The sequence below is a fragment of the Arachis hypogaea genome, chromosome 2 (genome assembly GCF_003086295.3).
Source record: "Arachis hypogaea cultivar Tifrunner chromosome 2, arahy.Tifrunner.gnm2.J5K5, whole genome shotgun sequence".
NCBI lineage: Eukaryota > Viridiplantae > Streptophyta > Magnoliopsida > Fabales > Fabaceae > Arachis > Arachis hypogaea.
Genome location: NC_092037.1, coordinates 83,301,879 through 83,325,161, shown reverse-complemented (window position 1 = coordinate 83,325,161; position 23,283 = coordinate 83,301,879). Strand labels below are relative to the sequence as shown.

At 30.8% G+C, this 23,283-nt stretch overlaps 1 protein-coding gene and 1 pseudogene across 1 annotated transcript; one reads left to right on the top strand and one right to left on the bottom strand.

Moving 5' to 3' along the window:
* LOC112727053 (serine carboxypeptidase-like 11) lies at positions 1 to 23,283 on the top strand. Its single transcript, XM_025776656.3, has 14 exons — positions 1 to 197; positions 476 to 624; positions 2,181 to 2,257; positions 8,854 to 8,973; positions 9,083 to 9,185; positions 20,913 to 20,950; positions 21,041 to 21,139; positions 21,234 to 21,320; positions 21,412 to 21,555; positions 21,648 to 21,719; positions 21,827 to 21,942; positions 22,081 to 22,194; positions 22,898 to 22,943; positions 23,028 to 23,283. Exons 1-14 carry the CDS (start codon positions 34 to 36, stop codon positions 23,109 to 23,111), a joined length of 1,413 nt encoding a protein of 470 aa, XP_025632441.1. The 5' UTR covers positions 1 to 33; the 3' UTR covers positions 23,112 to 23,283.
* LOC140180872 (lysine histidine transporter-like 8) lies at positions 4,181 to 6,791 on the bottom strand (annotated as a pseudogene).

Below are 23,283 nucleotides of genomic sequence, written 5' to 3'. Positions count from 1 at the left end.
CTAAAGTTCCAGAAGCAAAAAAGATACATAGGCATGGCTTCTAGTTCCATTATTAATTGGAGTTACATTTGTCAAGTGATGTTTTTTGCTCTCTCACTTTTCTTGCAGCTTCTACCATCTGAGATTGAAGGTATTGGTGCAAAAGTTGAAAGCCTTCTTGGTTATGATGGACCCCTTCCCTTTCATCTTGAGACTGGGTACGCTCATTATTCTCGTATCACCTGTCATTTTCAAAATCTTGCTAAACACTATTCTGAATAATAAATGAAGTAGAAAAGATATATCTGAAAACAATTAGAAACATCTATTATTCAACATTTTGTTTTAGGTAGTATAGTTTCCCAATTCCATTTAGCAATTTTAACGAACAATGCTTGGATCTGAGAAATAGTTGTTATTATTATTATTATTATTATTATTATTATTATTATTATTATTATTATTATTATTATTATTATTATTATTATTATTACAGGTATATTGGGTTGGGGGATTCAGATGATGACATGCAAGTTTTCTACTATTTTATTAAGTCAGAGAATAATCCTAAGAATGACCCTCTTTTGCTATGGCTCACTGGTGGCCCCGGTTGTTCTTCATTTTCCGGCCTTAGTTTTCAAATAGGTGATCTTCAATTCGCAACTTGTCTTTTCAAAAGTATAATTTTACAACCTTTTCTTCATGTAGAAATTGTATCTTTTTGGATTTTGAGTTTAATAAACAAGGAATGTAAATAACAAGAAAATAAACTAATAACTAAGAAAAGTCCTAGCAAGGGTTGAGAATCGAAATTCTTATCCTCATTATCATTGTCAATTGTGATGGTAATTACAAATTGCTCTCACTTAGTTAACCTCTAACAATTGAAGGAAAATCAAGTGAGCAAAATCAACTTAAGTTCACAAGTTCTAATCAAAGACTAAATTTAGTGAACCTTAAGCCAACTAGCAATTTTCAATCACCAATCAACAAAAGAATTTTGATAACTCAAGAGTATCTAATTGATCAATCCAAATTAAGAACATAAAAATCTAATTTAAAATCCAACCAAGCATTTTATCAAACACTTGGAAGACATAACATAAAAACATAGAAACTAACAAGACATAGCAAAATCTAAAACTAACCAAAGCAAAGAAATAACAATAACGAAACAATTAAACAATAAGAAACGTGAAACATAAATTGCATTAATGAAAATTGAGAGTAACACATGAACTGATAAACTAAATTAGCAAAATAAAGGGATCAATGAGAGAAGTAAATAACTAAAGTGCTAGAACAAATAAAAGTAAACGAAAACTAAATTAAAGTAAGAGTGAACCTGAACCTAAGGAAAAATTGAAAGAAGAAATCCTAAACCTAAAGAGAGGAGAGAGTCTCTCTCTAAAAAACTACATCTAAATCTAAAATTATGTGAATGAAAGTATGAATAATGACTCATTCCCCCCTTCCAGCCTCACTCTGCAGCCTCTAATAAGTATTTTTGGGCCTGAAACTGAGTCAAAAGCAACCCAGAAATCGCCCCCTCCGTTTTTTGTAAATTGCAACACGTGACGCTCTATCACGCGTACGCGTCGGCCACGCGTACGCGTCGTTGAACAAATTCCTGGTCACGCGTACGCGTCGCTTTCAGATTCTGAAATACTTGATTTCTTATATTCCTTCCACTTTTGCATACTTCTTTTCCATCCTCTAAGTCATTCCTGCCCTATAAATCCTGAAAACACTTAATAAACATATCATGGCACCGAATGGTAACAAGAGAGGATTTAAAATTAGTAAATTTAAGGGCAAAAAAGCATATTTTTAATCATAGCACAAAATTAAGAAGGAAAATGTAAAACATGCAATTTATATGGATAAATATGAAAATAATAAATAAAATTCACTCAATTCAATACAAAATAAACTATAAAATAGTGATTTATCATAACACCACATTAATAAAAATTATTTTTTATATTAATTACGTGAATAATCATATAAAAAATTGATGTGATTGAATGAGTATCAAACTTTTAATAGCTTTTTATTTGATTATTTTAAAATGTGTTTAGATTTTTTTTCCATGAGCATGTTATTAAAAAAGAAAATTTAAAAAGCTAAAGACTATTTGAGATGCCATTTAATATATTATCATACCACGCTTACAATATATTTAATGAGATTTTGAGCAGGTCCAATGAAATTCAAAATTGAGGAATATGATGGGAGCTTGCCTAAGCTTATTCCAAGGCCACAGTCATGGACAAAGGTAAAAATCCATCCTATATAATTATTTGTTCTGCTTCTAACTTAATCCATATTATGTAATAGTAAGTATTATTTAGAGTTAAGTACGATTTTAGTCTCTAACGTATAAATTGAAAAAAAATTGTTTTTAATTTTTTTTATACAAAATTTTTCTTAAAATTTAAAACTAAATTTTAAAATTATCCTTTTTATTATAAAATTTTTTAGTATACTTATAATTTGATAAACTTCTTAATCTAGGCAAGAGTCTTGATTGATTTAATTTAGATGTCATTTATTATTTTTTGCTTCTGTTTTAGATTTTCTTTCCATATGGGTCAAGAGATTAATAATTATAGAAAAATAAAGATGTAAATTTTACAAATTTTAAAATTAAATAACAATTTTTAACTAATAAAATATCAATAATTTAAAATTTAATTATTCTATTAGTCTCTATAATTTTATTAAATTTATTATTAAATTTTATATTTTTAGTTTAATTTATAAATTATTTTAATTTTTTAATTAAATTTTTATAATGACAAAAATATTTAAATTATCAAAATATTTTGTTTTCAGATTGAAAAAGTATAAGTAGACAATGAGAATACTAAACAATGTGAACAATTGATATATCAGATGTTCAATTCAATAGGTATACAGATGGTTATTCTAATGTTAAAGTTTAAAAAGTAATTTAAAAGTAGAGTGTTTTTTTATTTTATTGGATCAATTCTAAAATTCATTGTTCACATTGTTTACAAAAGTCATTCTCTACCTAAAAAAACCGTTTTAAATCAGAGATACCCTTTGAGTAATTAATAAAACTCTAAACGTGACATTCTCTTGTTTTATATAATGACAAAATAATCCTCTCCCATGTCCTTTTGTCTTTCTTTCTCCCTCCAAAACCCTAATATTCCCAAAAGTTCACATTCGACTACAATAACAACACCACCACCATCGCCGCTACCACAGCAGCTGCAGTCAACAACGAAAACATGTTAGCCTCCACCACCACAAACAGCAGCCCCAAGATACACGAGTGTTTCACGTGTCATAAGTCTTTCATTACCGGTCAGGAATTGGATGGCCACAACCCATAAGTGCTGCCATTACAAAGCTGGCAACAACCACAACAATAACAGCGTCGTAGCGCATTTTGCCTTCGAGGAGTCTGTAGCTGAGGGTTCCCTCGTGGACAAATTCTTGAGGGGTGACAATGGATTTTGGAAATATGCATAATCGGCCAGCCCTTCATTGTAAATATTGTTCAGGAGAGAATTTCATGGAAGTTGATATTGATATAAGATCTTCCATGGTTAACAGTGCTGGAGTCCACTTGGTATTCGGTTACATCCCGAGCTTGATAGTTGACTTGGCTTTTCTTATTGAGAGCCAAGAGAAATCGGAATATCCAGAGAAGATTTTAGGCCCTTTCCCACATTCTTTATCTAGGTGTTCCGCATCAAGATGGTGCTGCTACTGCTACTAATTCTCAAGAAGCTAAAGTCACTTATGGCAAAGATAACCCAAATAACTTGACAAAATGGTGAGTTAATGTAAAAAGCATGAATTTGACAATGTGGCTACATACGAGTCAATCCTCATAGTAGTTCCTGAGATTCATGTGATTGCCCAATGTAGTTATCAAGATCCCAATTTTTTCATTGTAGTCCTTCAGATAGAGCTCCAAGCACTCATAGTGGTCTCTGGACATATTTCTGGTGATGAGTTATCACCAAAGCACTTACGTGACGTTGTTTTGCCACGCTGGATGACTCCAACGGCTAGCTGAGCTGGCTCATTTCTAATTTATACTCACATTGATCCCTCCCACTATATTTAACCATAAATTCCCAAATTTTGATAAACAACTACAAACAATTCAGTTATATTTGAAATTCTACAGTTACCTAAAGAATCAATCATAATCCATTAACTAAGCTAAAGGAAAGAGGCACAATGCAATGAAGAAATAAGCAACCTTAGCACTTTTCTAAATTGGCACCCGAGCCGAGTGCCTAAAAGTCGACGGCATTGTAGCCTGAAAAAGAAGAAAAGCTCATATTTTCATTAACTAAAGAGAGAAAAATCAGAAGTTTAATTAGACAAAGTTTATGGCAAGGCATTACTAGTACCTGAATCTCTAGTGCCAAATTGTGGCCTCTGAAAGAAAATGCTACGATTCCAAGAGCATTCAACATAAGAAACAAAGATGCAGAAGATGATGGCAATGACAAAGGTTCATAAGAGATGGAGGGTGGCCTTTGTTGGCTCACAGATGGAACCCAAACCATGATGGAGTAAGTGATTGCTGTCACAACACCTATGAGTGAGAGCCCTATAATTGAATTGAGGTTTGAAAGTTGAGACAGGACAATGGATAGAGAAGTAAAAACCAAGTACCACTCCACTGTGGTTAAAGAATTTGAGGTACACGTTGGACCACAAACTATTTGAAAGAAGAGTTTCATGGTTTCCCCTCCTATAAGGATCAATGCAGTTGCAGTTCCTGTTGATAAATAAACAGTTGGGAAGAGAGCAAGTCACACTCCTAATCTTTTCCCTAAAAAAGCAAGGTTAAAACCTTTTCAAATCATGCAATAATAGTTTTAGGACTGTTATATGTGTATAAATATTCAATTAACTTGGTTTGAGTACCCAACACAGTTTTTGAGGATCAATTATATGTAAAGCATTCTTGCATTGTTAATTATGAAACTTTATATAACAATGTGATATAATAAATAAACTATATTAAATAAACTCACCAAATGTTGCTTGAGCAAGCTCTACATATATGTTGTACCTTTTCTCAAGAATAGCTTCATGCAGCTGAACCAAAAGCCATAAAGTATACAATTGCCAACAATATGCTATGGTTAAAGAAAGGATTCCACAAACTATCCACGAAAATCTCAGTTAAAGGCTTAATCCAAATCAAAGCAGTAAATATAACAAACAGTTGGTTTGCATAAAGGATGGTGTGACCAAACTATCCACAATTGATCATGGACAAATTGCAATGAATCTGATCAGTTCCAAGCCAAAAGGAATGTGTAATTCTAGCAGCAGGAATGAACAACACTAATGAAAAGAATCCCATGAATGCAGCAAGAAGAACCTTTCGGAACCCATCAAGACCAGGAAAATGGAGGTCTAAAAGCAACAAAGAGGTGTGATCCAAACCCAAAATTCCCACAAAATTCCCGAAAACACCAAAAAGAACACTAAGCTACTTCTTGGATCTCCTGGATGCGGATTTCTCGAAAAGTGAGCCTTGCAAGCATCATGACGCACAAGTAAAGGCTCAAACTTGACAACAGAATCAGAATGAAAGCACCACTCACGAAGAAGCTAGAATTGGTATCAGAACCTGAGTAAGTGTGAAGGAAGAGGGAAGAGAGGGTAACAAAGGAGACGGTGAACGCAACACAGTATTGATCGATGTAGAGGTGGGATTGAAGGTGAGCATGGTCGAGCCTGAGGCTGAAGATCTGGGCATTCTTCTCGTCGAAATTGAGCTTGTCCTTATTTTTGGGCCGCTTTCTGAGGTCGGGAGCAGGGCCTTTGGGGGTGCTAGGGCGGCGACTGGCAGCACGAAGGCCGTTGGACGTGGAGGGTTGGGCATCGGGGTAATGTAGGTTTGGAGAGCGTAGAGGAAGAGAATTAGGAGCCTGAAAAATACGATGAAGAACGCAAGGAAGAGGCAGAGCGAAGCGTGCAGGAGTGGAGCTTTATATAATAACACCAACTACGATGGATCAATGTGGGTATAGTGGGAGGGACCAGCATGGCAAAACGACGTTATGTAAGCACTCCAGTGATGACTCATTATTAGAAATATCCCCAGGGACTACTATGAGTGCTCGGAATTCTATCTGAGGGACTACAATAAAAAAATTAAGATCTTAAAAATTACATTGGATAATCACCTAAATCTCAAAAACTACTATAGAGATTTACTCGCCTACATATACATTGGAGTTTGGAGATTAAAGTTCATCCTTGAAAACCAAATTTTGTTTCTGATTTACTTATTTCCTTATATCTTAGTAATAATATTATTGATGTTCCCTCATCAATATTATTGAATATGCATTCTGCTTTCATATAGAAGAAGGGAAGAGAAGAGAAAAATGCTGAAGGGGATTAGGATTAGGCTAGTGCTAGGTTATGTAAAGTGAAAATAATGGTTATAATAATAATTTCATAACTTATAAATTAAAATAATTAATAAGGACTTAATTAAAAAATTAAAATAATTTAAAGATTTAATTAAAAAATATAAAAATTTAAATATAAATTTGATAAAATTATAAAGACTAATTGAGTAATTATATCATAATTTAAATAGTTAATTTTATATTAAAAATAAATATTTAAATAATCTAATAATTAATTTAATTAATGTCCTAACCTATAAATTTAAATCATTTTGGAATAAAATTTTAAAATAAATAAAAGGGTAAAACACTTATATAAATCGGGAAGCAACCCAATATTATCTGAATCACCCAAAACAAAAAACATTATTTGAATACCTTCATGTATATATCTATGTAAATCGAATTAATATGTATCGAACTACATGGAGAACTATATTTAAACATAAATCGAGTTTATATAATTCGAATTAGCTATTGTGACACTAAATCAAATCTAGTTTATTCGATTTACTATTGCACAACACATATATAGTAAATCAAATCAGCTTGATTCGATATACGTACTACCTATACAGATTATTGACATTTACTATTTTAAGTTAATTTTTTATTAACTTTAAAATATAAATGTTAATAAAAAATACCCCATTTGAATCCAAATGAAATATAAAAAAAATCAAAACGAATAAGAATAGAAATTCAATTTTTGTATTTTAGTTCAAATTCTAGAAAATTTACATTTTTATAAATTTATAAATTTAAAAACAAAACAATAAATGATTTCTAAAAATTTATTAAAAATCATCATTTGACTCATTAGCATCTAAATAATCATTACCGGGACTTTTAATGTTAAAAAAATTAATATAAAGTATAGTCCTATAAAGTGACATAGAAGTTAAAACTTAAATTTTTTCAGAGTCAGAAATAACAGATAGTTATATATTATAAAATGACCAACTATATTTATACAATATGTAAATTGAGAAATAATTAAAATGACCAACTACATTATAAAATGAGCAACTATGTATATTTATATAGTGATAAATCAATATTATATCAATATGTAAATTGATATAATGTTTTAATTATAATTTAATTGATATAATATTTTAAAAGTTTAATTATTCTATTGGTTCTTATAATTTCACCAAATTTTTAATTAGGTCCCTATACTTTTTTTTCTTTTAATTGGGTCTCTACACTGCTTTAATTTTGTAATTACGTCATTTTCATGTTAAAAATGTTAAAATTAACATAATAGTTTACCAAAATACATGCGATCAAAGATTTAATTAAGTTTTTAATTATAAATACCCTCAATTTGCGAAGAAATATTTAGTTAACTCTAATATTTTTTATATTAGGAATGACTTAATTACAGAATTAAAGTAGTGTAGGGACCCAATTGAAAGAAAAAAAGTATAAAAACTTAATTAAAAATTTGATGAAACTACAAGGATCAACAGAGTAATTAAATCTATTTTAAAATAACCAAATACATTATAATAATTAAAATATTATATTAATTAAATTATAATTAAAATATTACATGAATTTACATATTGATATATCAATATGTAAATATATATAGTTGGTCATTTTAATTTTGAATTTACATATTGTATAAATATAGTTAGTCATTTATAATGTATAATTATCTGTTACTTCTGACTCTAAAAAAATTTTAAGTTTTAACTCCTATGTCATCTTAGAAGGCTATACTTTATATTAACTTTTTCAATATCAAAAGTCTCGACAATGATTTTTTAGATGCTAATGAGTCAAATGATACTTTTTAATAAACTTTTTTGAAAGGTTTATTGTTCCATTTTAAATTTATAAGTTTATATAAATGTAAATTTTCTGAATTTTTTTTAACTAAAACACAAAAGTTGAATTTCTATTTTTATTCGTTTTGATTTTTTGATATTTTATTTGGATTCAAATGGAAGTATTTTCTTATTGATATTTATGTTTTAAAATCAATAATCTGTACAGGTAGTAAATCAAATAAAGCTAATTCGTTTTACTATATATGTGAAGTAGTAATAAATTAAATCAACTGAATTTGATTTAATGTTACAATAGCTAATTCGAATTATATAATTGATTTATGTTTAAATACAGTGACTCATATAATTCAATTCATATTAATTTGATTTATTACTAAAATGTGTAAATCGAATTCAATAATTTCAATTTACATATATATATATATATGAAGAGTTAAAGACATTCAATTAATGTTTTTAGTTTTGAATGATTCAGATAATATTAGATTGCTTTTAATTTGTATAAGTATTTTACCCTAAATAAAATATACTGAAAATGACATAATTTTAAACTAATTTTCAAAAAAATATATATCCAGTAATACTCGGGTTAATAAAATTAACTGTTTTATGCTATGGTCATTGCTTTTCTTTTCTCTTCTCAGGTGGCTAACATTATTTTTGTGGATTTGCCAATGGGAACGGGATTCTCTTACGCCAAAAATATCTTTCCCCATCGAAGTGACTGGAAATTTGTTCATCAAACCCATCGATTTATTAGAAAGGTACAGTCACTATGCTTACGAACATGTCACTTCCAACTTGATCAGTGCTTTATAACTACTTTGATAATGTAGTAATAAAGTTATGGTATTTATATCGTAATATTTGTAGTGGCTTGCTGAGAACCCGGAATTTCTTTCAAATAAGTTCTACATGGCAGCTGATTCATACTCCGGCATTCCTGCTCCTCCTATTACTCAAGAGATCGCTGATGGTAACGAATTATTAATTATTAATGCTTAAAAGTTAATATGTTGTTTTTTCAAATTCAATCAACTTGGAGAAAAGATTCAAATGACTAATATGAAAACAAATATAATTATTTTTACTTTTACTGAAAAATAATCTAACAACACATCACTATTTTTTAATAACAAAAATTATATTTATTAAAAAATAATAATAAAAATTTTTGTGCAGACCATAAACTATAATGTATGGAACATAATTAATCATAAATAATTTAGATATTCTAACAAAGATCAATATAAAAAGTGAAGTTGTTCCGAAAAAAAAAAAAAGATAAAATGATGAAGATAAGAAAAAAGTGGAGTTCAATGCTAAGGCTATCAACATGAAGTATTGTGTCATTAATTTTGAAAAATTTCAAAAGGTGTGAAGATATAAAACAAAAGAGATTTTAGATAAACTCCAAGTCACACATGAAGGCACATAACAAATAAAAAGATAATGATAAATATATTTCGAAAGGAGTATGAAATGTTTTCCATAAAAAAAGAAAAGTCATTGATCAAATGGTTGAGAGATTCTCGATCATTATCAACAGCTTGGATGCCATGAGAATGATTCATACCAAATCAGTTATTGTGAGAAAATTTTTAAGAGTATGATAAAAGAGTGAAAATAAAAATTTACAGTCGTAGTCCAGAGCAATAATCTAAATAAAATGACTTATAATTAGTTGAGAGAAAAACTACTAGCCTGAAAAACCACATATTTTACTCATGACTTAAAAGAGAAAGAAGTGACTTTAAAATAAAAAATAATCATTGGAAGATGATTCCAATGATATTTTATTCGATGACGAATTTGTATTTTTTATTAGAAGATTGAGAAGATTGATAAAGAGCAAAGATAAAAATAGAAGTTTAAATTTGAAGGATTACAAAATAAAATTTTTATAAAGTCATTTGTTATCATTGCAAAAAAGCCAATCATTACAAGTTTGATTGTTCAAAATTCAAGAAGAAAGATAAAGTGAAGGAAAAAAAAAGTGTTGATGGATTCATGAGAAAACAATCTTGAAAATAGTAAAGACAAATTGGAACATGAAACTAGTATGTTTCATGGCCAGACATGACCAATTCAATGAGGTAGATTACTTTAACTTGTCTAAAAAAAATTTGCATATTATCATAGATGATTTAATTACTCATGTTGATAAATGTTCAGATAGATATGATAAATACAAAATAAAAAATAATTTTTTAAAGTTAAAAATGATTTTCTCAAAAAAAAAATAAAAAAAATCGAAAGTGCTTTAGATTTAATTGAAGAAAACAAATTTTTGAAATTTTAAAATTAAAAAATACAAAAGAACGCACACAGTCAATACTTCATTAGATCTCAATGCTAAAAATGAAAGATTATATAAGTTAATTAGAGGTTTAAATCATGATTTAGCTCAATTTGATCAAAATTTCAGTAATTTGGACAAATTACTAATTTATCAAAAATCTTTGTTTAAAAAAATTGATTTAAGTTATGTTAGGAGAAATAATACAGTTTTTGAAAAATCTTGTGTTAAAATCAAAACATCAACTTCAAATATTAAAAACCACCAAATCTCATATCATCCTCAACAATCAGTAAAGAGAAATCATTACAACAAATGCAATAGACATGATCATACCTCTTCTCAATGCTTTGTTTTTGAAAAAAAAATTGGTAACAAAGTGAACAAAATTGATAATGATTTCAATGTTCTTTCGCAACTAAAATGGATTATCATTAAAGGATCCAAATGAATTTGGATACCTAAGTTTACTTAAAAGTTTTTGTAGATTTACCTTGTATCTAAAAAGAAGAAGAATGACATGTGGTAGTTAGATAGTAGATGCTTAAGACATATGACCAAAAAGTTAACTTTTTTCAAGAAGTTCAACAAATATAACAAGGATTGGTAACTTTTAGGGATAATGAAAAAGATAAAATCATTGCCATTGAAAAAGTTGGTAAAGATTTTTCTATATTCATTGATAATCTTTTGAGTATTAGTTAACTATGTGATTTAGGATATTGGATGATTTTTAAAAAGATGGAATGTACAGTTGTAGATAAAAAATCTGGTGATGTATTGTTTGTTACAAATAGATGTGATAATGTGTGTATGGTCTCACTATAAATGAATTGAAAAAATCAAAACATAAATTTTTTACTTCAACGAATTCTGAAAAAATGACTTTGGTATAAGAGATTAGGATCTCTTAAGACATACAAGCATGTTTCCAATCTTTAAACTTGTGAAAAATAATTTAATAAGATATCTTTCTAAGATTAAATTTGACAAAGATATCACTTCTAATGCTTGTCAAATAGAAAAATAAACTAAAAGCTCTTTTAATTTAAAAGATGTCTCAACTAAAAGACTTTTAGAATTATTGTATATTAATCTTTTTGTTCCAACTAGAACTCAAAGTCTTAAAAAAAAATACCATGACTTAGTTATTATTGATGACTTTACCAGATTTAATTGGATTTCTTCATTTTTTATAAAAATGATGCATTTTTAGCCTTTGAAATTTTTAGCGAAACGATTTAAAACAAAAAGAATTTAAAAATTGCTTCTATTAGAAATGATCATGAAAAAGAATTTGAAAATCAAAAGTTTAAATTCTTTTGTGATGATTTAGACATTTCATATATCGTCTCTTGTCCTAGAACACTATAACAAAATGTTGTAGTAGTAGAAAGAAGAAATCGTAGTTTTCAAAAAATGGCTAAAGCTATGTTATGTAAAAATAATGAGCCAAAATTTCTTTAGGCAAAAGCCGTAAATATAACATGCTATATCTTGAATAGAACTATTATTAGGATATTTTTAAAGAAATTTTTTTATGAATTTCGGAAGGGCTCTCAATTTTAAATATATTTAAGTTTTCGGATGTAATTGTTTCGTTTTAAATACAAAAGATAATTTGAGAAAATTTTATTCGAAGACTTATGAATGTATTTTTGTTGGTTATTCGACAACTATCAAAACCTATAGAGTGTATTATAAAAACTCTAAGATTGTTGAAAAAATCATACATATTACTTTTGTGATACTAACTTTGTTTCAAATATTTTAGAATATGATGATGTAGGTATTGAAGTCAAGAATACTAAAACTAAAGTCCAAGTTCATGAAAATTTAGAGTCACAACAAACTGCTTCTGAGTTTTTTTTGACAGACAATTCTTAGGAGACATTTTTATTTTATCTCCTGCAACTGTTGAATATCTTGAAAATAACAACTCTGTTCCTACCCCAGCTAAATCTGGTCTTACGTGTAACACCCTACCATACAGAGTCTTATGCTTAAGTCATAATTCAGAGATGGCAAGGTATTACGACCTCTAAAATAAAAATTTAGTATGTATAGTAGTATGAATGATTGATTATAACTAGGAGCCTTTGTAGAAAAAGGGGTAAACAAAAACCGCAACTCAAAAGCGCAACACTCCGCTCGATAACATAACGAACAAAGATAACCAACGCGAGATTATATATATACAAAAGAGTGTCAAAAACAGGAATATCAAGACTCAAGATCCGGCTGCGAAGATAACCGGTCCGAGCATAACAATATATACATATGATAAAAATACGGAAAACCCCAAGGAAACCCAAAGGGACACCAATACAAAAATCCTATTCTCCAAATTCTCCCATAAGAGGAGTCATCACAGTTTGTATTATTTAATGGAGATAAAAGTATCTAAGCAAAACATATAAACCAAAACATAGCCCCGAGAACAAAGGATCTTCGCAAATCAAGAAGTCTCCAGCATGCCTCAGCGAGAAACCTCACGTCCTGCATCTGAAAACCACAAAATCCGCATGGGTGAGAACCAGAGGTCCTCAGCATGGTAACAGCTTCCACATATATAATACATAATAATGGAGGAAAGCCAAAGGCAATCCTAGAACTTCCTCCAGATAATATCAAAGCTTATAAACAAGCTAAACCATAAAAGGGCATCTGACTAAAGATTCTTCAGTCTAACTAATACTTCCCTTTCCAATTCCTTCAAACCTCCCAACCACCAGCAGGATATAATGTAGCAAACACAGTTATATCAAACAAGAAATGTACAAATAGGAACAAGTAAGACATTTAGACAATTAGCAAGTTATATGCAGTCAAATAGGCAATCTCAAACAATTCATATAGTATGCATATGATGAATGCCTGTCCCTAGTGGCTGATGATATCATCTGTCGGTTATAGAGCCAACCCGACAAGTCCTGGTAGCTAACCATTGGACTGTCCCTCTGTTATGCATCCCCAACTCGAGTTATACTCATCATAAACTTGATCATAATCATGATCTATATCCATCACCCTCACTGGTGAATATATACGGGGGCGAGCTCATCCGGGTCTTTCACAGTGCCCGGCCACACTTATGACATAGGGTCAAAAGAGCTTCGAGTCTCAACCTGGAGCACGTGGTGGCTAGTCACTGCTACTACCCAGGGAAACTCTTATCTCCGATAGTGGAAGTGCAAATCACAATTACCAATAATTCAGCATAAACATGCATGAATTCTCATCCATGGATCAACATCCATATCAGCCATCCGGCTCACGGTTCAATCCAGAACCAGCCAATATTCATATCATACACAGCCATTCCGGCTCACGGTTAAATCCATAACCAGCCAATATTCATAGCATACACAGCTATTCCGGCTCACGGTTCAAACCAGAACCAGCCAATTCATAAACAATTACGGCCCTTCGGCCAATGGCTTAACAAGCACTTCCACCACCATCCTCCACATCTCACATAATCATCAATGATCCTCATTGATTATTCATTTTCCCTTGCTTCACTCGCAAGTTACCACATCCACTAGCTCCTTCTCTCATAGCTAGGCATATCATAATGTTTTGAGATATAAGTGGTGAGATCGGAGGCTTAGAAGTATGAAATTTGGCTTTTAAAACTCAAAAATCAACTTTGGGATGAAAACAGGTCCGCGCGTACGCGCACTCCACGCGCACGCGTGGATGGCCTCAAAAACTTCATCGACGCGCAAGCGTCATGCACGCTAACGCGTGGATTAAAAATTTGCCAATCGGCGCGTACGCGTCAATCACGCGTACGCGTGGGCGTTCTCGTGCCCCAGGCACAACACTGGCACAGTTCTAGCATAACTCTCTGGAAAATGGCTGGGCATTGGGTGCAGCACCATCGGCGCGCCCGCGCACATCACGCGCACGCGTGGATGGCATTTTCAGGAGGAACGGCGCGCACGCGCCAAGTGCGCCCACGCGCAAGGGGTCATTCTGCTAAAAATTTTCTAAGTTAAAAGCTGCAAAATTCACCAATTTAAACCCCAATCTTCCAACGGACATAACTTTCTCATTTTAAATCGTTTTTTTACCCGTTCTTCGAACGGCATGGACATCCTGGATCCAATTTCATTTCTAAACAGATTTGGCACAAAACAGAGATCCGTAGTCCAAGTTATGTCCCATTAAAGTATGCCCAAAAACCAGATTTTTCATAAAAACCACAAAGTGCCATTTTCAAACAAGCCATTTCCAACTCTTTTCAAAATCAATCAAAACATGCCATTTTCATCCCTTTTCTTTGAAATCAATCAAAATATATCAAATTCAACATCAAGCCTCCTCAACTCACACATTGACACTTTACCACAGATTACAAAATCACTATCTCATCATTTTAACCCACTTCACCCAAGTGGCTCAAACTCAAACATATTGACATATCATATACTCTTTCTCATGCCAATTATCAACAACACCAATTCCACTAAATCATCATTGTACACAATCAATATCATACTCACCATAAACATGGTTCAACCCACAATTCAACCATAACTAATCATCAAGCATATATCACAACATGTATATTTCTCATACCTCATACCACCAAGGCATCATTAATCATCATTACATATATGACCACATCATATATATCAATAATTCAACAACATCAACCATTCAATGCCTATCTTAGGGCCTCTAGCCTAAGTATTTCCTACCACATTACATATTAGATACGGGAAACCGAAACCATACCTTAGCCGATTTCCCAAGCTCAACCGGAGCACTTCCAAACCACTTATCCACAAGCTCTCAAGGCCTCAAAACCTCCAAGAACAGATTTTTCACCACCAAACCCTTTCCAAGCTTTTCAAAATCACCAATCAAGCTCCAATATCCACACATACACAACCTAAGCCACAACCATCATACCCATACACAACATCTCAAAACCCAAACATCATAAAACAACAAAATACACTAGGGTTGAGAATCTTACCACACCCAAGGTCCAAGGAGACAAGATTAACCTTCTCCTTCAAGAGAGTTGGGTCCTATAACATCAAAGAACCCAAAATCTCAACATTTCACCCATGAAACTCGAAAATAAGGGCTGGAATTTCGAACAGCAACACGTGGCTTACCTCAAGATTGGTTGTATGGGTTTTGTAGAGTTCTCCGCGGTGAACGCGTGGCCGCAAACGGGGCGGCAATTGGAGCTCTAGATCAAAAGTTATGGTGGTTTGAAGATCAACCAAGGGAGAGAACTTGAGAGAGTGTTCTTCCTCCCTTTCTCTCTAATTTCAGCTTGTGTGTGTAACAAATGAGGAGAGAGAGTGCTGAAAACTAGGGTTTTGGTTAAGTTATGTTGGGCCAAGGGCCCACTTTGGGTCCAATTGGCCCGGTTTGGCCCGTTCGGTCCAATCTTGGTCCGAATTCTATAAAATTGGTACCAAAATTTTCGTCTCAATCTCCTCTATCACATTTAGCCATAAAAATCACATTTTAGGCTTTCTAGAATAAATTCTCATTTATGGGTTAATTAGCCGTTAATTAACCGGGTTTTACATTACGTCTCGCAGACCTCGAGAATGAAGATTTCTTGATTATTATCCAAGATGTTCAGTAGTTGTAAAAGATAAAATAGAAATGTTTTTTGCAGAATTATTTGTCACAAAAGTCTTAAGAACAACTTGCTGTGACTCTTGAGTTTTTATGAACTTGAACTTTAATTTTGGTATTCTTGGCTTAAATACTTGCATCATCATCTTTCAAAATATTTGAAACAGAGTTATTATCATAAAAAGTAACATGTATAATTTTTTCAACGATCTTAGAGTTTTTATGATATATTGTATAGATTTTGTTAGTTGTAGAGTAACCAATAAAAATACATTTATAAGTTTTTGGATCAAAATTTTTTTAAATTATCTTTTGTATTCAAAACAAAACATTTACATCTGAAAACTTAAAAGTATTTAAGATTGGAAAGAGTTCCCTTCCAAAGCTCATAAGGAGTTTTCTTCAAAGATTTTTTATTAATAGTTCTATCAAGATATAACATATTGTATTTACAACTTCAGCCCAAAGAAATTTTAGTAAATTATTTTTACATAACATGACTTTAGTCATTTCTTGAAGACTATGATTTTTCTTTTCACTACACCACTTTGTTGTAGTGTTCTAGAACAAAAGAAGTTATGTGAAATGGCCAAATCATCGCAAAATGATTTAAATTTTTGATTTTTGAATTCTTCTCTATGATCACTCCTAATAGAAGTTATTTTTAAATATTTTTCGTTTTGAATTTTTTTGCTAAAAATTTCAAAGGCTGAAAATGTATCATTTTTATGAGTAAAGAAAAAAATCTAACCAAATTTGATAAAGTCATCAACAATAACTAAGCCATAGTGTTTTTCTCAAATACTTTGAGTTTTGGTTAAAACGAAAAGATCAATATGTAGCAATTTTAAAGGTCTTTTAGTTGAGACATCTTTTTTTGACTTAAAAGATCTCTTAGTTTATTTTTCCATTTTATAAACATCACACATGATATTCTTATCAAATTTAATCTTTGAAATATCTTACTAAATTCTTTTGCACAAATTTAAAGATTTGAAATATGTTTGCATGTCCTAATTTTTTATGTCAATGCCATTTTTTAGAATCTATTGAAGTAAAACAAGTTACATTTTGACTTTTCAATTCATTTAGAGTAAGACCATACACGTTATCATATCTATTTGCAACAAACATCATATCTCCAAATTTTTCATCTACAACTATACATTCAATCTTTTTGAAAATCACCCAATATTCTAAATCACAAAATTGACTAATATTTAAAAGATTATATTCCAAATTGTCAACCAAAAACACATTATCAATGAATATAGAAAATTTTTTACCAACTTTGCCAATGATAATGATTTTATCTTTTCCATCATCACCAAAAGTCACAAATCTTTCGTCATATTTATTGAGCTTGATGAAGAAAATTGATTTTTCGGTCATATATCTTGAGTATCTACTATCGAAATACTACATGTCCTTCTTCTTAGATGACAAATCTGCACAAATCATTAAGTAACCTTGGGTATCCAAATTAATTTAGAGCCTTTAATATTAATTTATCTTTGTTGCCCAAAAATATTGAAATCGTTAACATTTTTGTTCATTTTGTCACCAATTTTCTTTCAAAAATAAAGTATTGAATAAAGGTATGACCATGTCTATTGCATTTGTGACACTGATTCCTCTTTGCTGATTTTTTAGGGTAATATGAGATTTGGTATTTTTTGGTCTTTGAAATTGATGTTTTGGTTTTAATACAAGATTTTTAAAAAGCTGTATCACTTCTCCCAACATAACTTAGACCATATTTTTTAAACAAAGGTCTTGACAAGCTAGTAATTTATTTTAGTTGCTGAAACTTAAGTAAATTGAGTTAAATCAATATTTAAATCTCTAATCACTTCATGTAATCTTTTACTTTCAGCAATGAAATCTAATGAAGCATTGATTGTATTTTTTCTTTTGTATTTTTTAATTTCAAAAATATTTTTTTTAATTAAATTAAAAGTACTTTCAATTTTCTTCATTTTCTCTTTGAGAAAATCATTTTTTGCTTTCAAAAAATTATTTTTCATTTTGTATTTATCCTCCTTCTTGAGTGTCGGACAATCAAACTTGTAGTGGTCGACTTCTTTGCAATGATGACAAATTACTTTGCTAAAATTCTTCTTGTAGCTCTTCGAGTTTGAGCTTTTACTCTTGTCTTTGTTGTTCATCAAGTTTCTTAATCTCCTAGAAAAAAATATAAATTCGTCATCGGATAAACTATCATCTGAATCATCTTCCAAAGGCTTTATTTTTTATTTTAAAGCCATTCCTTTTTCTCTTGAGTCACAAGTAAAGTGTATGGTTTCGTAGGCTAGTAGCTTCCTCTTAACTCTTCATAAGTCATTTTATTTGGATTATTACTCTCGTGGCTATGATTGTCCATTTTGTTTTTCACTCTTTTGTCATAATTCTAAGATTTTTTCTCACAAAAATTGGTTTGATATGAGTTATTTCCAGAGCATCCAATTTGTTGATAATGATTGAGAATCTCTTAAATATTTTATTAATGGTTTCTCTTTTCTTCATGCAGAATATTTCATACTCCTTTCGAAGCATATCTATCCATGTTTTCTTTACTTGTTATGTGCCTTCATACGTGACTTGGAGTTTATCCTAAATTTCTTTTACTGTTTTATATTTTGACACCTCTTAAAATTTCTCAAAACTAATAGGTAGTGCATCATGTTGATAGCCTTGGCATTGAGCTCCACTTTCTTCTTGTCTTTATCATTTCACTCGACCTCTTCTTTTGAAACAATTTTACCTTTAACATTGGTCTTTATTGGAACATCCAGACCATTCATTATTATTGTTTTTATGTTGTAGTCCATAGATTGCACAAAAGTTTTCATTTTTTTCTTTCAATAGGTGTAATTTTTTTCATTGAAAAATAGTGGTCTATTCTTAGACTGCCCTTCAATGAGAGTGTAAGAAACAACATTGTCTCACGTTGGTCATTTGGATCTGTTTCCAAGTTGTTAGACTTGATACTTGAGACCTTTGCTCTGATACCAATTGAAGGATATCAATGGCCTAGAGAAGAGGGGTTGAATCTAAAATCATTTTTTTAAGCTTTTAATATTTGAACTCCAAAACAGATTGAAACTTTGTTACCACTATGTTTGAGTTAGTGACTATGCATGAGATAAAATTATTTTATCACATAACGAACAGAATAAAATGGAGCAGAGAAGAGAAGCTTACACCATCATATATCATGGTTCGATTTCTATGTGTAATAAAATCTACATCTAGTCTCCACCACAATTATGATAGAATCTTTATTATCTTTTTCAAAGATTACAAACACCAATTTCTTATGATTCTTCCTAATCCTATCAAAGAACTCACAAGCTTCTAATCAAGCTTGTTTTTTTCTAGGATTCTCCTTAATCTTATAAAAAAACTCACAAGCTTCTAACCAAGTTTATTTTTGCTAGGCTTTCTAACCTAGACTTTTAACACTAAGTGCTTATCCAATTTAGTAAGGAGAATCTCTCAGGATCATGAAACAAAATAGAAAATACATTAAAAGAGATTGACATATTTAATAAATTTTTCTCCAAGTTCAACTCTATTTGTCTCATATGGCTTTTTACAAATACCTCACTCAATATCTTTTTCCATGAGAAATTAAAAAAAATAAATTGAAAAAAGAAGATATTTAATGTAACTACATGAAGGAGAAGATAATAGTAGTTTAAAAGCTATAAAAAAAATTTAGATATTTAGTTCTCACTCCTTGATCGATTACTCATTTTATTGAGGGGTAATGCTTCCAAAACTTGAAGCTGTCCTTGGTGACAAATTCTATACCACAAGGACGATGTATAACTTGTCTTCTTCTCCTAGAATCAGAGTAGAAGCACAGAGGTAGTGGAGGTGCGAAGTTGCAGAAGAACATTACAGCAGCAGCAGAGGATCGTGCTTGGAAAGAGTGTTGGTCTGCTGTCCTTGTTTGTTGTTTTTTCTTTTTTTGGTGGAGACCATTTGATCTTGTTGTACTATTTGAATTAGCACCATCTGATTCTTCCTTTGACTCCAAATTGTGAAATTTTTTCCTCCAACCATTAGATGAAAAATTCATTTTGATTTGGATTGAAGAGAATCCATTTTCTTTGCAACTTCTTCTTTTACCCGAAACTATTTGGACAAGTTGCACTAGCTATAAACCTTCATGAATGTCTTTGTTGAATCAGAAGAGACAGCAATTTGTAACTTAAAACACACATCAAACAAATTTTAGACTTTTAATCCAACTAAATATCAATATTTATCATGACCAAAAGTTAATATGTTGTTTTTTCAAACTCAACAAGAATCAATAGCAAAAATCTTCATAATTTATGAAAATAATAAGGCTGACATTGTTTCTTAGTCATATTACTTAGTTACTATATATATGGTTATCATATAAAAAGTTTGACTCAGACATAATTATGGTTAAATTTAGAGTAAATAATTATTTTGGTACATGAAAGATTTTGATTTTGACAAAATATACTTTGATATTTGTTTTTGACAAAATGAATTTTCAAATATCAGTTTTTTTTTTTTATTGACAAAATGGACTAAATCATTAACCCTTTACTTTGGATAGTTAGACTATTTTGTCAAACAAAACTGATATTTGGAGATTTATTTTGTCAAAAATAAAAGTTAAGATCCATTTTATCAAAATAAGAAACTTTCGAATACTAAAATAGCTATTTAATCTTAAACTTACTATTATTGTCTGCATCAATAATTGAACATAACTAACTATGATTACTAAATTTCCTTACCTAACAGGAAATGAAAGAGGTCTCGAACCCCGGATAAATCTCCAGGTTTGTAATCAGTTCCTCTGCCTATGTTTTAAAAATGACTCTGAACTCTGTACCATGAAGCCTCAATTAAATTGTTCTTAAATTTTACAGGGATATATACTAGGAAACCCTCTAACATCAAGAGAAGAAGATAATGATCGGATCCCTTATGTTCATGGAATGGGACTTATCTCTGATGAACTCTATTGGGTAATAATATTTTTCTTCAAGCATTCACTGAGAGTGATTATTAGAATGAAATGCCAGGGATTCTGACATATTTGTTATCTATATATGGATACAGTCCTTGAAGAAAACTTGTAAAGGGAACATTATAAATGTGGATTCCACAAATAAATTGTGTGTAAATGACATGGAATACTATCATGAGGCAAGTGATGATGACTGTCCTAATAAATTTTACTATATGATATTTATTTATATACTTCTTTCTAATCTTTCTTATTTCTTATCTTTTCCAGCTCCTTGAAGACGTTGAATTGTACAACATTTTGGAGATATATTGTGTTCATCTTCATGATCCTGTCAAAGGAACAAGATGGAGCCCCAAAAGATCTCTATCTGAGAAGATAAAGGCTTATCCGGTGCCGGATATTCGCTGTCCGGTACCTTTTTTCCCTTTTTACATCTCTTGTATAGTTTCATACACAGCTTGGCCAAAGTACTTTCAAAATATGATCTGATCTTTCTATTGTAGATTTATGATTACTTCCTTTGTACGGAATGGATGAACAATCCAGCTGTCCGCAGCGCATTGCATATTCGAGAGGTTTGAAAGATACAATGATACCGTGTGTGCTTTAAATTTTATTCAAACAGAGAGCAATGAAGTGTTAACATTTAATGGATTATATCATACATATTAATGTTCTGCAGGGAACTATAGAGAAATGGAAAGTATGTTATAGCGACAATTATGTACATGACATCCGTAGCAGCGTTCCGTTTCATGCAAATCTCAGTGTAAAAGGCTACCCTTCCTTGATATACAGGTGAAGATTATCACATTCTAAATTAGTTCCTATTTGTCTGAAAACTTGTGTAGTTTCCCAAAGAGAAAGAAAAAAAAATTTCTTTCTTTTCCCTCTCTTGTAGCCATTAGGAACTAACTGATTTTGTGATGTTAACAGTGGAGATCACGACGCTGTGATTCCTTTCTCGTCGACTCAACGATGGATAAGGTCTCTAAATTACTCGATCGTAGATGATTGGAGGCCGTGGTATTTAAATGACCAAGTTGCGGGGTAAGATATGAAACTTTTATAGTCTTACACACTTAAGGGTTGTCGCTGAACAATGTGTTGCTGCATGTACAAGGTAGAAGTCAAACCTCGACACTTATTTAAGCGGACTAATGAATTAACCACGAGACAACCTAAGTTGGTTTTTTGAATCTTGCTAGTAACAAAAAAAAGGGAATAATTCTATTGTACATCTTATTTTTTAATATAGTTTTTCAATACGCCAAAATCAGCTATCATTTATTTGTATATAAATACATACAAAATATATTAAAATTAGCCATTTAAATTAGCCACTAATATAAAATACATATTGAAATACAAAACACACATTAAAAATAATAAATTATGTTATGTGTATACTAAAATCAGCTACCAAAATCAACCACCAGTATAAAATACATGCTAAAACACAAATATACATTGAAAATAAATTAAACCACATATTTATTTATACACAAATACGTTAGTAGCTGATTTTAATGTACAAATAGTATTTTTCAAAAAGAAATTAAACTACAAATATATTTATATACAAATATATAATAACTAATTTTAAGATATAAATAATATTTTTGTCGAACATATATTTTATTAGTTTTAATATACATCTACCATAGTTGATAATTTTTATATGTTGTTTTAGTACCCACACCATGAAAAGCATGCATCCAAAACTTTATGAACAAATGTGTCTTTCATGCAGATACACGAGGACTTACTCGAATCAAATGACATTTGCAACTATAAGAGTAAGAAACTAAGAATACACATTAAACTCGTAATATCACTATTTATAAGTTCTCATGTTTTTTCCTCATCTTATTTAATTGCAGGGTGCAGGACATACATCTCAGGAGACTAAGCCAGACGAAGGTTTTGCCATGTTCGCTAGGTGGATATCTAATAAGCCTCTTTAACTGAGCAACAAAGACGGCATATATTTTTTTTAATATTGGGTTTTCATTGGTGTTTCTTACCAAAATGAGCCCACATGCGTGTTTAATGCTTGACAGAAAAAAACGTCGACGCCATTAGTCACAAAACCATGGTGATGTGCAGCGGAGGCCTAATACAAATGGTATATTTATA

Excerpts from the sequence above, each read along its gene's own strand:
- LOC112727053 (XM_025776656.3), top strand. The coding sequence starts at position 34 with ATGGCTTCTAGTTCCATTATTAATTGGAGTTACATTTGTCAAGTGATG. Across the intron at positions 2,258-8,853 it reads GGCCACAGTCATGGACAAAG|GTGGCTAACATTATTTTTGT; the intron begins GTAAAAATCCAT and ends TTCTCTTCTCAG. Across the intron at positions 21,140-21,233 it reads TCTCTGATGAACTCTATTGG|TCCTTGAAGAAAACTTGTAA; the intron begins GTAATAATATTT and ends ATATGGATACAG.